The sequence below is a fragment of the Podarcis filfolensis genome, assembly GCF_964270895.1.
Source record: "Podarcis filfolensis genome assembly, chromosome: 2".
Classification (NCBI taxonomy): Eukaryota; Metazoa; Chordata; class Lepidosauria; order Squamata; family Lacertidae; genus Podarcis; species Podarcis filfolensis.
In genome coordinates this window covers 9,224,732-9,239,108 of record NC_139605.1, presented here as the reverse complement: position 1 = coordinate 9,239,108, position 14,377 = coordinate 9,224,732, and the positions used below count along the sequence as shown (strand labels likewise).

Here is a 14,377-nt window from a genome sequence, read left to right as displayed (position 1 = left end):
TGCTGAGAATCTGCAATGTGGAGATAATGTGTCTCTGCCTCCATCGTGGGGACCACAGCAATGTGTGGGCAGATTGTTTGTCCCCTCCTGGGGCAGGAAGCCTTGACAGAGAACTTTCTTGAATTAACAACAATACAGTGGTACCTCTGCTTACAAACGCTTCTGGTTACACACGCTTCAGGATACGAACTCTGCTAACCTGGAAGTACCTGCTCCTCATTGCGACCTTTGCCCCGGAATGCGAAGGGAAATGGGGTGCCAGAGGCCCCATTAGCAAAAGCACACCTCAGGATAAGAACGGTTTCAGCTTAAGATTGGACCTCCAGAATGAATTAAGTTCGTAACCAGAGGTATCACTGTAACTGGTTTCTTGAGACAGCCGGAAAACAAATCAGGGAGGAGCAGGCCTCTCAAACACAACACAACACCTCTCAGCTCCAGCCTCCCTGAACTGTGGGAACAGAAAGTCAATCTTGGAGATGCCATGCATGGCGTGTGTGTTTATTTGTGTGATCTTGCTCTGCAGTGTCTACACTGAGTGGCTGTGGCTCTCCTGGATTTCAGACCGGCACCTTTCCCAGTCCAAAATGGGAAATGCAAGTGACTAAACCTGGAAGCTTTTCCATGCCAAGCAGACGCTGTTCCCCTGAGCTTCAGCTCTTCCCCATTTTTGAAGTAATGCTCATGACCTTCTTGATACTATTTGTTTAACTTTCTGAAAACCCAACTAATCCCTATGTTAGGTGAAAAGCAATTAATAAGGAGTCCAACAAGTTCATATATTCACATCCAAAAGTCACACTCAGAACATGACCCTATTTAGAGCCCCAGAGAGGAACATGAATGATTCAGACCAGTCACGATGTTACAACCACTAAACCAAGATGGCGTCATAAGAGTTGAACAGAAAATGGTCTCCTCTTATCTTAAATGGTCTTCTCGACAAGGCAATGCCAATCCAGAGGTCCATCTAGTCCAGATTCCTCTTCTCCCAGTGGCTGATCAGGTGCCCCAGTGGGAAGATCCCAAGAAGACCTGAGAGCAAAACCCCTACTTTCCCCCACCCCGGGGATTCCCCACAACTGGAACTCCAAGGCACATGTTTCCTTTGACAGTGACAGGCCCCACATAGCCATTCCTGAATGTGTCTAGTCTTCTTTTAAAGCCTTCCCTGCCTCTTATGTGAGGGAGTTCCACTTTCTTTCGTCAGTCCAGAATGTACCACCATCTGGGACTAAATGGACCTTTGGCCTGATCCAGCAAGGATCTCCTTATTTTCCCTGCCAAGTATGCAAAAAGAGAGTGGCGTCCTATTTCTCCCATTTGTGGAGTTCACACTTCCACATCTGTACACTGTCACTGGGAGCTGCTCTTGTCAGTGTGGGTCTGTGGCTGCCCTTGTGATGTGTCCCTGGCCTTGGTTGGGAACCATCAAGTTGAGATACTTCATAATGGAGTCTAGAACATTTTGGGACTTAACGAATTAACTTGGGCTGGGGTATTTTTTAAAAAAATAGCTATTCACCAACAAAACACAATCCATTTTGTTATCAACTGCAGTTGGTGCAACACAGACTCTTCAAAATAAACTTTCCTCCCACTCCATCCTTGAACCCCACTGTTTTTCTACTCAGATCATATATATCTTCTAGAATAATACCTATGACATCAAATGTTTCTCCTCCTTTTAAAAAAATCTTTTTCTGATAACAGAAAACATTCATCCGATTTCTATTTTTAATCTATTATTACTTTAACCTTCCTGCTGAACCAATTTACTTATTTCAGCCTATTTTCCCTAGGTTTCTCTGTTGTCATCCGCCTATGTCTCGTGACATAGATAAGGTCTGGCTTCTCCACTGCAAATCAGGATGTAACCAACACTTCTCCCTCTTCTTTCTGTGGAATGTGGCATTTTCAAGAATATTAGCTGGACGTATTCCCTAAATGAATTATCTGGTGTCTGATGAATGCCTTCTTCTGAATGAAGCTTTTCCCACACTCAGGGCATTCATAAGGTTTCTCCTCCGCGTGGGTCCTTTGGTGTTTGATCAGCGTATCTCGCCGAGAAAAGTTCTTCCCGCACTCAGGGCATTCGTGAGGCTTCTCTCCCGTGTGAATCTTCTGGTGGTCAATCAACCTGCAAGGATGATGGAAACTTTTCCCGCACTCGGGGCATTCATAAGGCTTCTCCCCTGTGTGGGTTCTCTGGTGCTTGATCAGCGTATCCCGCCGGGAGAAGTTTTTCCCACACTCGGGACATTCGTGTGGTTTCTCCCCTGTGTGCGTCTTCTGGTGTTCAATTAAGTTGCACGGGTGGTTGAAGTTTCTCCCACAATCGGGACATTCGTACGGCTTCTCCCCTGTGTGAGTCCTCCGGTGATTGAGTAACGTATCTCTCCGGGAAAAGCTTTTCCCGCAGTCCGGGCATTCGTGAGGCCTCTCTCCCGTGTGGATCTTCTGGTGCCTCTTCAAATGGAGTTGCCACCGGAAGCCTGTCCCGCACTGGGAGCATTGATACGGCCTCTCTCCCGTGTGGATTCGCAGGTGACTCACCAAATTGGTCCTCTGGCTGAAGCTCTTCCCACAGTGGGAGCACTTGTGCGGTTTCTCCTCGGTGTGGATCCGTCGATGCCGCATCAGAGTCGCTCTGTAACTGAACCCCTTCCTGCACTCGGGACACTCGTATGGTTTCTCTTCCATGAGGCCGCTCTGATGGCGCCCCCAGACCTCTCGCTGGGGAAAGGGCTTCTCGCCCTCAGACCATTCGCACAGTTCCTCTCCCATGTGCCTCCTCTGGTGTTCAGCCTGGGCGGATCCTCGCTGGAAGCTCTCCCCACGCATGGGGCATTCGTAAGGACCTTCTTCTGCATTTAGCGTACTCAGACCCAAACCGTGCTGGTCGTTCCCCCCGTGATATGAGGAGAAGGGCTTTTCCACTCCAAACTGTGTTGTGTTTTCGCTAACGGGAACTTCTGGGAGATTGCTGTATTCCTTTGTTTCCTGGTGCCCTTTGGACTCATGCTTTTGCTCTGCAATCTCAGCTAAAAAAGGAACGTTCCCCTGGGACATTTCCTCTGGCACAGCTTCCGTTGGGTGGAAACTCTCCATCTTGATCTCTCTCCTTTTACCTGCAAGTGGTGATGAAATGAAAAACATTTTTTTTAAAAAAAATTGAAACTAGATGCCCAAGGGAAACCCATAAGCAAGATCTGACCAGAAGAGCCCTCTCCCCTTCTAGAGTCTCCAGCAACGGGTATTCAGAAACGGTATTCTGTTAAAGCCCTCCAGGTTTAATATTAATTAATAATAATGGTCAAGATAGTACCAAGCAATCATATCTTGGGAAGGAGCCCCATAATTCGGGTGCCACCATGTAAAAGGCTCTGTCTCCAGTGGCAAAGCATGTGCATTGCAGGCAGAAGGTCTCATCCCATAGGACCACTGGTCCATGGAGGTCAGTATTTCCTCCACTGACTGGCAGTGGCTCTGCAGGGTCTGTTTGCTCCACAAATAATTTTTTTGGGGGGTGAACTTCTGCATTATCAGGAAACTAAAGTGATCCACACTGAACAATGACAGTTATCAGGGGATCCAGATTATCACTGTCTACTCCCGCCACAGATTCCTGAAGGGAGTCTCTCTAACTTTGGGTTATAAGTATGGAAAAAGAGCTCTGATGGAGCAGCCAAAGGCCCACGGAGTCCAACATCCTCTTCTTCCGGGGGCCGACAACACCCTCCCCACTTGTGATTCTCAGTAATGGGCATTCAGAGGCATCTCCCCCCCTCCCTCCGAGAGCAAAGGTGGAAAACAGAGTTAACCTCCATGAACTTGTCGTAAGGACAGTCAAATTTGTGGCCACAGTTATCTTTTGTGGCAGCAAATCCCACTGTTTAACGATGCAGCCTGTGAAGAAGTCCTTTCTCATGTCAGTCCTGAATCTTTAAAGGTATTTTTTAGCCTGGTGGTGGGAGGGGGAGCAGTCAGGGCAGGCATCGGCTGTGGCCCTTGCCATAGCACAGTGGCCCCCGGCAGCTGCCGAAGAATGTCAGGGGCCAGCAGTACCCAGAGCTCTTCTCAAACTGCAAGCATCACCCAGCAGATTTCACCAGCCTCCTTTACCTGGCTCTGGTTCCTGCAAGAACATCTCCCCCCCCTCTTCCGTTTGGAAGGAAAGGTCCAGTTTGGGAATCAGAAGCCCCTCTTGGGATGGGGAGAGAGAGAGAGAATGGTTATTATTTGCAGAATCTGGATCCAAATAATATTCCTGGAATTTAGTCTTTCTGGACAATGGACACATTTCTTTTCGACATTTTCATCCGCCTTCTTAAAAAAAAAGAGCAAGAGATAAATATGAAAAGAACAACAGAAAATTAAACAGTTAAACACTGCTGTGCTATAACTCGTATTTATTTCTTAGTTGATTGACATGCAGAACAGGGCTTATGAAGTAGTGATATTTATTTTGGTTTGTGGTTTTCAGTGGGTATAGACTTATGGACTAAGTTGTTGCGTTTTTATCTCCTTATATAAGAATTAAAAAGAAAAATAAACAGATTGTTTTCATAAACAGTATCCCAGCAGAGTGTATTTAAATCATTCAGTACACACAGATGTACATGCATGGATACATACATTCACCCAAAGGACACATTTTTATTGTTTATGGGACACAACCTAGCCAAAGTTAAGCATCTTTCAAATCCCACTAATTTCAAATGGAAGAAACCTAAGCTGCACTCCCAAACTATGTTTATTGGGGGGTGAGACTCACTGAACACACAAGACTTGCCTCTGAGTAAACATGCTTGAATCGTATCCAGTGGGCCTTGGTAGAGTTGAGTATGAAAAGAAAGTGCTGCCGTCTCCCCAGTGGGGCTGACCCCTTGGAAACACGCTTAGGATTGCAGCCTGAAATGTTTGTGGGGTTTGCTGCAATTCTCACCCCACTTACCTGGGAGTAAGCTCCCCCTGGATTTACTTCTGAGTAGACCTAGTTAGGGCTGAAGCCCTAGGCCAGGTGTGGGGAACCTTTGACCCTCAGATGTTGCTGAACTACAAATCCCATCATCCTTGGCCATCGGCCACGCTTGCTGGGGCTGATGGGAGATGTGGCTCAGCCCCACCTGGAGGACCATAGATTATCTCCTCTGAAATGCTAATCCTTACCCAGAGAGCCCACAATGCCGCACTTCTCCTCTTTGACTTGCCAGAACATTGTCCTCTGGCCTGGCTGTGTCAGGGATGCCTCCTCCTTGCCGAAAGGCCCCTCCTTCTCCTTGGCGCTCGCTGGGCCCTGAAACAGCCAAACATCCCCCACTCAGGTTCTGCCATCCTAGAAAACGCCATTTAAAGATGGATGCCCAAGATCCCACACACACTCCCACTCCCAATTTCACAATGCCAAGCCTTGCAAAATCACAGTCCCCAGTCCCATCCCTAAGCAGCTGCTGAGAGACAGTGTAGTGTAGTGGTTAGAGTGTGGGACCAGGACCCAGGAGGCCAGGGTTCAAATCCCCACTCGGACATGAAGCTCATTGGTGACCTTGAGCCAGTCACAGGCTCTCTGCCTAGCCCACCTCACAGGGTGGTTGTCCTGGGGTTATAAGAGGAAGGGGAAAACCTGGAGCTCCTTGGCATAAAGGTGGGATATAAAGCACTCCATTGTGGGCCCAATTTTATGGCACTCCCTTCCAGGTTGCAGTCAGACAGGCCCTTCTCCCTGTTGAACTTACTGAAGACATCATCATCCATCAGGCTTATTTTATATTTTCCACTCTTTTTCATTGTATGGAATACTTTGCGCACTGCTTAGAGACAGTGGCGATCAAGCGGTATAGAAATGGTTGAGACAAATTAAACGGGGCTGAGAAGTTGCTCAGTGATGTGGCAAATGCGCTCTGCACGTGCTCAGGTGTGCTCTGATTCTTAGCTCGTCATTTACATTCGCCCTGCTCAAGGGAACACCCCAGGCCTGCCGCTAAGTGAGATGTCCACTTACCTCAGTCAGCCCAGCTTCGGCCATTTCCAGTCCCTCAGGAGGAAGCAAGGAACAGGGGTGAATTGGGAGCGTCGTTCCGTTGGCTGTGAGGGACAGGTGAGAGGAAGATGACTGGCTCAGGGACAGGGCACAAGCATTGCCTGAAGATCCCGCTCTCCATCACTGTCACCTCCAGTTAAAAAGCAGCCAGGTAGCAGATGATGGCAAAAGTCGTCTGCTGCAAGACCCCCTGAGAGATGCCACCAGTCAAGACTGGGAGTTGGCCAGGTCCTTTGCGGACTTATTTTCTGGGTTCTGGAGTGATTCAAGCAGGAGCAGATACACATCTTGTGTGGCATTCAATGAAACGTACGCCAACTCGAGGTTTAGGACTAGCACAAGGAGACTTTGCCCCCTTCCTCCCCTTCCTGCCCACCCAGATCTGCTAGGGAAGGTCAGGGGGAAACCCAGAACAGATTTGGGGAGAGGAGAGGGGGAGAATGTTCTGCCACACAAGGAAGGCTCTTCAGAGTCTCAGGAAAACAGGATGTCCATCCCATTCAAGTGCCAAGTTGACAGAAACAACGCACAGAGGGAGTTGCTCTGGGTGTCTGATATGCAATTAGGAAATTCCCTCACCCTGGAGAATCTGTCAAAATCTTGAACCTGCTTACAGGTCCTCTGGAATACCTCCTTCCAATGCCTGCTGGAGTTTTACCCAGTAAACATTTAAAAATATAGCCTTACCCGGCAAAATCATGTTCTCATCGCATTTCAGTGCTGTGGTGTCCATGTAACTTTGTCTCTGGGAGTTGGCTGGCGAAGCCCCACCTGTCTCAAGGGGCCTGGTGGCTGTCCCCTGAGACGGCATCTGAAACACAGGGGGGAAGTCAATGCTGCCCTAAGCCAAAGTCCCTCAGCCGCATCCTAGTTCCCCTACCTAGAGGAATGGTTTGTGCAAAAGACAGTGCAGAAAGTAGACATGCTTGTGGGGGCAAATGACTGCCAGCGCTGAGCACCCTGCTAGCGAAATTTCCCACAGGCTACCAGTCAGCTCCTGGGCCAAGTTCAAGGTCCCATATACCCCAAGACCAGGTGACTTGAGAGAGGGGCTTATGCCTTATACACCACGAGATCCCTGCAGTCTGTGGGAGTGTCTCTTCTGCACATCCCCAAGATCTCAGAAGCCCTTTTGCACGGTGACTCTGAGCAGGGCCTTGAGAGTGGCTGCCCCTCTTCTCTGGAATATTGTTCCTGTCAAGATGTGAAAGGCACCCACTCTCTGTACTTTCTGGAGACATTTTTGCTCCAACAGGCTGGAGAAATAGCTTTTTACCACAAGGGTCCACTTGGCATGGTTTTTAATGTATTTGCTGTTCTTGTGATTTAAAACTGTTTTCAATTGCGTGTGAATTGCCTTGAAACGGTGGTTTAGTGAGGCAATTAATAAATAAATGTAATAATAATGATGGTTCCCTTAGCAGATTCCTGCAGCCCACATACTTCCAGTGGCTCCCAAACTTTTTGGGGGCCATCGCCCCTTTTGGTTCTATAAATGCAACCCCTGTGCCCATAAAAAGCATTATTCAGAACAGCAGTTTGCACAGCCTACTACGGAAGGTAACAGCATAATACAGTGGTACCTCGGGTTACAGACACTTCAGGTTGCAGACGCTTCAGGTTACAGACTCCGCTAACCCAGAAATATTACTTTGGGTTAAGAACTTTGCTTCAGGATGAGAACAGAAATCGTACTCCAGCAGCACGGCGGCAGCGGGAGGCCCCATTAGCTAAAGTGGTACCTCAGGTTAAGAACCGTTTCAGGTTAAGAACGGACCTCCAGAACGAATTAAGTTCTTAACCTGAGGTACCACTGCAAAATCCAAAAAGTTCATGATTAATTGCACATTTATTCAGCATCCAGTTGAAACTATTATAGTTTAATGAGTGCAACAAAACTGATGAACTTGTTCCAGTGATGCCAGCTTTTCCAAGTCTGGTAGTCATTTCCACCGCCAGCTCCCTGCTACCTCTTAGCACCCCCCCCCATGTAATGCCCCCTCCCCTTTCCCAGGGGGCAGTACTGCCCACTTTGAGAAGCACTGCTTACAACACTAGCATGGGCACCTTAAATTAACCCCAGAAACAACCCGGCAGCCAAGGCAGCTGTTTTAGGGGTTCTGTAAGTACCAATGGAAACCCTACCCAGGGAGCTGGCTGATAGTCGTCTCCGAGGGCAGCCCCACGCACAGCACACGGCAACAACCCAATCTGGAAGTGCCTGGAGAAAGTGGATCAAGCGCTCTGACCTGCCACTTCCACGTCTCCGCTTTCCGGCTGATCAGGAAATCCTCCGCCAGGGCCACGGCTTGGGCGCAGCTCCCTGGCCCCTCTTCCCTGACCCAGCTCTGCAGCTCCTGAGGAAGGATGGCCAGGAACTGCTCCAGGATCAGCAGGTCCACGATCTGCTCCTTGGTGCGTCTCTTCGGCTTCAGCCACCGGTGGCACAGCTCCCGCAGCTGCCTATAAACCCTCTGGGGGTCTCCGGAATTCTGGTAGCAGAACTGCCTGAAGTCCCGGCGCTGCGCCTCCATCCTCACAGCATCCTCCCGCAGGACAGCGGCCTTCACTTTCCCATAATCTTCCCTGTCAGCGGCTTCTAGTCTACCCAAAGCCTGTTCAGCAGAGCTGCTCAGTGCAGGCCGGAGCCGGCCCACCCATTCCCCTCTGGGCCATTGGCAGGCTTCGGCGATTTGCTCAAAGGAGGAGAGGAAAGCTCCGACATTGTCCCGCTGTGTGTCTTCCAGAGCAACTGGGTTGCCCCACGCCCTCAAGAACTCCTCATGACGGTGCAACCCCTTCCGCTCTTCTTTGCCTGACCACTCCAGATTCCCCTTCACGCCTTCGGGTAGGTCCCCTCCTGCTTCCGGTCTCCCTTCTAGTTCTGGACTTGCAGGGTTTGGTTGCTCCATTTTCAGCTCCAGAGCAAGCAGAGTTTGGGGTGATCCCTGGTCTAAGCCGACCCTCTGATTTTGTAGACAGGTGGGCCCGGCTTGGGGATCACAGGCAGCTGTGTCCTTAGGGGCCGATCACAGCCCTGGTTTGTACGATGGGGAAGCTCTTCCTACAAGAAAAACGAAAAGTGATGCACACACAACTGCACCTTGCTACATGGCAAACTTATTTATTTATATTATATGGAGAGGATTGCTTGGATTGGAGATGAGTTAAGGAAGTTCAAACGACGACGTTTGTGTCTCCCTCATGCCTCCAGCATTAGTGTTATCAAAGCTAATAATGACAACCCGCATCTTATACCCCTTTGAAATGTTTTTGTGTCAGGGGTGAGGAGAGGGGAGGTATTGGTTTGGAGCGGGGTTCTAGTTATTATCGTTTATTTTGTGCTACTATATTGTATTTTTATGTCGTGAACCGCTCCGAGATCGGCAGGTGAAGGGAGCCATACAATTTTTAAATAATAACAATAATAATAATAGCAACAGTAGTAAAAAATAAAAATAATAGCGGCAACAGCTTGGATTCCCAGATAGAGGCAGATGCTGGCCTTTCAAATTTCAGCAGCACTCTTTGTGAGGCTAAAATTCAGCACCCCCCCTGCGCCTCTGTGATTCTATGACTCTATATGAGGCAGATTTCCACGTTCCCATAAAACATGCGGCTTGCTCAAATCTGCCTGGAAGCGACACTTCTCCAATCTTTCGGGATATTGCTCCTTTAAGGTCCCAGATTATCTGCCCTCCTTCCAAGGAAGGGGACCCCATGCAGTCAGAGACCTGGACACCCCCCTCCCTGGTTTTTTTTGGGGGGGTGTCGTGGTGGGCTGCAGCTTTCTGCCACTCACCCTCCTCTGATGTCTCCATTTAGGATCTCCATCTTTCTTTTGCACAAAGACCTTTTTGGGGAGGAAAAATATATATCATTTTTTTTAAAAAAAGACAGACTTACCTCTCCCGCAGCCATTCAGAAGCAAAAATCCCTGCAAGAAGAGGAAGCGGTCTTTCTTTGTGGGGGGAGGGAACCCCCCTGACACCCCCACCCGCTTCTCGCGTTTTTGCATTGCTCCCTGGAAGCCCAGATTTTAACCCTTTCGAGTGTTTCAGGGAAAACAAACCCCCCGGAAACAGCGGCCGCGCGAGGGGAGCAACGAAGGGTCCTGGGTCCTGTCAGACTCCGCATTTCTCCTTCCATTCTGCCACCCTCTTCCCACAATTTTTCCGGACACGAAGGGAAAAAGAAGTGATGGAGGAAATGTCCTCCTCCCCATCCCGCGGCTTCATATATTTGTGTCAGTCTGCTGCAAAAGGGCACAGGAGCAGAGGCAGGGGTGGAAGTTGGCAAACCCCTAGCACCATGTTTGCCAGGGTGAAGTCTTTTTCTGGTGGTTTTATCTGTCTTTTTTTAAAAAGCGTTTTTCTTGTTTTGTTTTTTTAAGGTGCCGTTTGAGTCAAGCGCTGCAAAGGGCACAGGAGCAGAGGGGAAAGTTGGCAGCTCCTAGCGTCCTGTTTGCTACAGAGAAAGCAGATTACAGACTGTCCATGGCAGGGACAGAACTGGTCCTGGTTTGGTTTTTAATTGACTTGGTAGGTTTTAAAATTAAGTTCGGGATGTTAATTAGTTAAAACTATTACCCCCCCCCAAAAAAAAATACCACCACTTTACACCAGCAAAAAAATCAATCAATCAATAATCCAAAGTCAGCTGATGTACTATGTTTTTAAAATAAAAATTGTTGAATGCAATTGTAAAACAGACTAATTCATTTTTTTTAAATTTAGCTTGTGAATTCATTACCAACAAATATTCTCTAGCTGACAAACACAGTGAAACAGACAAAATTAAGACCAACAAAGGTCCATATAGTTAAAGCTATGGTTTTCCCAGTAGTGATGTATGGAAGTGAGAGCTGGACCATAAAGAAGGCTGATTGCCGAAGAATTGATGCTTTTGAATTATGGTGCTGGAGGAGACTCTTGAGAGTCCCATGGACTGCAAGAAGATCAAACCTCTCCATTCTGAAGGAACAGATAGGTAGCCGTGTTGGTCTGCCATAGTCAAAACAAAAAAAATTTTTTTCCTTCCAGTAGCACCTTAAAGACCAACTAAGTTAGCTCTTGGTATGAGCTTTTGTGTGCATGCACACTTCTTCAGATACATATCTGAAGAATACATATATACATATCTGAAGAAGTGTGCATGCTCATACCAAGAACTAACTTAGATGGTCTTTAAGGTGCTACTGGAAGGAAAAATTTTTTTTTTATTCTGAAGGAAATCAGCCCTGAGTGTTCACTGGAAGGACAGATCCTGAGGCTGAGGCTCCAATACTTTGGCCACCTCATGAGAAGAGAAGACTCCCTGTAAAAGACCCTGATGTTGGGAAAGATGGAGGGCACAAGGAGAAGGGGATGACAGAGGAGGAGATGGTTGGACAGTGTTCTCGAAGCTATCAGCATGAGTTTGATCTGTAGGAAAGCTCTGTTTCTGCACATGACTGTGACATGTTTGGGAAAGTCTTGCTTCTAAGTTTTGTCTCTGCACATGCTGCATAAATCGTTTTGCACAAATCGTTCTAATATTAAGACATTCCCTCATCACCTTAGAATGTTCAGTTCACATTGAGTTCAGGAAAACATCATACTTTGACCCTGTTCTTAATGCATAGTTGACCACATCTATTGGAACATAATTGTTTAAGTCTTGCATTATCAGTCATTAGTTATATTTTAATTAGGAGGTTTTCATGCCTGTCTAGTTCTGTGCTCCCTTTCCCAGCCTTTAATCTATTGGTGATTAATGCCTATATGCAACCTTTTGCTTTGTACTTGTGTTAACCAATCAGCAATAAGCACATATGTGGCAATGCTGTAATATTCAATAAAAGGGACTCCCCAAGACTTGCTCGAGAGATGCCTCCCAGATGACACTCGCTACCTGTCTGTCGTTATTTCAACCCAACATTGATCAAACTGCGGGAGGCAGTGGAAGACAGGAGTGCCTGGCGTGCTCTGGTCCACGGGGTCACGAAGAGTCGGACATAACTAAACAACCAAACAACAACAACAAAGTCTTGCAATAATAAAACCTGGTGATGAGCCAGTGTGGTGTTGTGGTTAAGAGCGGTGGACTCGTAATCTGGTGAACCGGGTTCGTGTCTCTGCTCCTCCACATGCAGCTGCTGGGTGACCTTGGGCCAGTCACACTTCTCTGAAGTCTCTCAGCCCCGCTCACCTCACAGAGTGTTTGTTGTGGGGGAGGAAGGGAAAGGAGATTGTTAGCCGCTTTGAGACTCCTTAGGGTAGTGATAAAGCGGGATATCAAATCCGAAATCCAACATAGACTGGCACGGATAAAAGCCCCAGCTAACGACACTCATCTGCAATTAAAAAAACACATAAAAGTGGCTAAATTTCCTCTTGGATTTTCTGCTGGTTGCTAGCTCCATCTGTCTCAGCAGGAGACAATGGAGACGTGCATCTTTGGGAGTGAAGTCCAGCTGCTGGGAGGTTGCAGCGCCCGCTGCAGCTGTAGAGACTGATGCAGGAAAGACATGTTTCGATGCAGCTGGTGGCAGATGAAGGTGTCCTGATGCACTGCTAGAGATACACCATGGCATTTCTCTCTCTGCGTTCCTCCCTCCTTTCTCCATGCTGTGGATGCACAACGGCCTGTTTCCAGGCCTTGTGGTTGTTGGCAAGGGTCTGCCAATGGGCATGGTGCTATAGACAGCTCTCTGTAGAGCACATTCTGGGGGCTCCCGCCATCTCCCATTCTGTGAACATGACCAAGCCAGCATAAACGTTTCTGCTATCATTCAGTAATCACAACTCTCCTTTTTTTAATAGAACTTTTATTAAATTTTCTGTTATACAATTTAAAATACTCTTTTAACATCCTTAAGATATCAATGACTTCCCTTCTTCTCTTCCCATGGTTCATTTTAGATATCATAAATCCCTGCATACAGTGGTACCTCAGGTTACATACACTTCAGGTTACAGATGCTTCAGGTTACAGACTCCGCTAACCCAGAAATAGTGCTTCAGGTTAAGAACTTTGCTTCAGGATAAGAACAGAAATCGGGCTCCAGCAGCACGGTGGCAGCAGGAGGCCCCATTAGCTAAAGTGGTGCTTCAGGTTAAGAACAGTTTCAGGTTAAGAACGGACCTCCAGAACGAATTAAGTACTTAACCTGAGGTACCACTGTATTTTACAAAAACTAAACCATTCAATATTCCATTAATACATCCATCAAACCTCATTTACACTGCTGAATTTATCTTAAAGCTGCCAATGTTTTCAGCCATGCACAATTTCCCCCCATATACCGCATTTTTCGCCCCATAGGACGCACCGCCCCATAGGACGCACCTAGTTTTTTTGGGGGGGGGAATAAAGAAAAAAAATTATTTCCCCCCCAGGCATGGGGCTGGCACGGGGGAAGCCCGAGCTTCCCCCGTCCCCAGCCCCCAGAACAGGCTGCTGCCTGCAAGCCTTGCGAGCCCGGTGGGACCTCCCGCCGGGCGCGGGAGGCTTGCGGACACCTTCCTGAAGCACGGGGCGTCCTCCGGAGGGCGCCCCGTGCTCCGAGCTGCAGGCTGCTGCCCGCAAGCCTTGCGAGCCCGCGGGAACTCCCCCCGGGCACGCAAGGCTTGCGGATAGCTTCCTGAAGCCTGGAGAGCGAGAGGGGTCGGTGCGCACTGACCCCTCTCGCTCTCCAGGCTTCAGCGAAAGCCTGCATTCGGCCCATAGGACGCACACACATTTCCCCTTCATTTTTGGAGGGGAAAACGTGCGTCCTATAGGGCGAAAAATATGGTATTCAATAAACGTTTTCCAATCGTCTCTAAACGTATGTTCTTCTTGTTCTCTAATTCTATATGTTAAATCTGCAAGTTGCGCATATTCTCTCATCTTAAGTTGCCATTCTTCTATACAGTAGTTGGGACCTCACTCGTTTTCCATTTTTGGGCTAACAAAGCACAGGCCACAGTAGTAGCATACATAAATAACCTTTTTTGACACCTGGGAATTTCATTCTGAATTATCCCCAACAGAAAGTACTCTAGGTTTTTCTTGTGTGTGTCTTTTTTTTTTTGAAAAGTACTTTTAAACAATTTTTTCAATTCATTATAGATTATTTCCCAATATAATTTTTTTTTTAGAAGGAGCATTAAAAAAATCAAAACAAGTTATATATTTTCTCTGTTACAGGATATACAGGGAAGGCGATTATCTGTCACTTTAGCACCATAGAATCTGCTCCTCCTTGACCTCCAACACTACCTTTGTTAAGGTTATATATATACCATACATTTAAATCAGGACACCCCTCCCCCTGAATCCTGGGAACTGTATTTTTTTTAATATACCGTC

The 14,377-nt window shown here is 47.6% G+C and overlaps 1 protein-coding gene across 2 annotated transcripts; it reads right to left on the bottom strand.

Annotated features, from left to right (window-relative positions):
• Positions 1 to 1,520: 1,520 nt before the first annotated feature.
• Positions 1,521 to 10,566, bottom strand: LOC310756582 (uncharacterized protein). 2 transcript variants are annotated; one of them, XM_083600887.1, is made up of 7 exons: positions 9,950 to 10,566; positions 8,293 to 9,107; positions 6,731 to 6,854; positions 6,005 to 6,087; positions 5,173 to 5,299; positions 4,126 to 4,206; positions 1,521 to 3,131 (listed from the first exon to the last, which is right to left on the bottom strand). In XM_083600887.1, the coding sequence occupies exons 2-7, from the start codon at positions 8,953 to 8,955 to the stop codon at positions 1,927 to 1,929; spliced, it is 2,283 nt and encodes a 760-aa protein (XP_083457013.1). In that variant the 5' UTR covers positions 8,956 to 9,107; positions 9,950 to 10,566; the 3' UTR covers positions 1,521 to 1,926. The 2 variants fall into 2 exon arrangements, with proteins under 2 accessions (XP_083457013.1, XP_083457014.1); XM_083600888.1 differs by lacking the exon at positions 4,126 to 4,206.
• Positions 10,567 to 14,377: the final 3,811 nt, after the last annotated feature.

Excerpts from the sequence above, each read along its gene's own strand:
- LOC310756582 (XM_083600887.1), bottom strand. The coding sequence starts at position 8,955 with ATGGAGCAACCAAACCCTGCAAGTCCAGAACTAGAAGGGAGACCGGAA. Across the intron at positions 6,855-8,292 it reads CGGAGACGTGGAAGTGGCAG|ATGCCGTCTCAGGGGACAGC; the intron begins GTCAGAGCGCTT and ends CCTGTGTTTCAG. Across the intron at positions 5,300-6,004 it reads CCGAAGCTGGGCTGACTGAG|GGCCCAGCGAGCGCCAAGGA; the intron begins GTAAGTGGACAT and ends TGGCTGTTTCAG.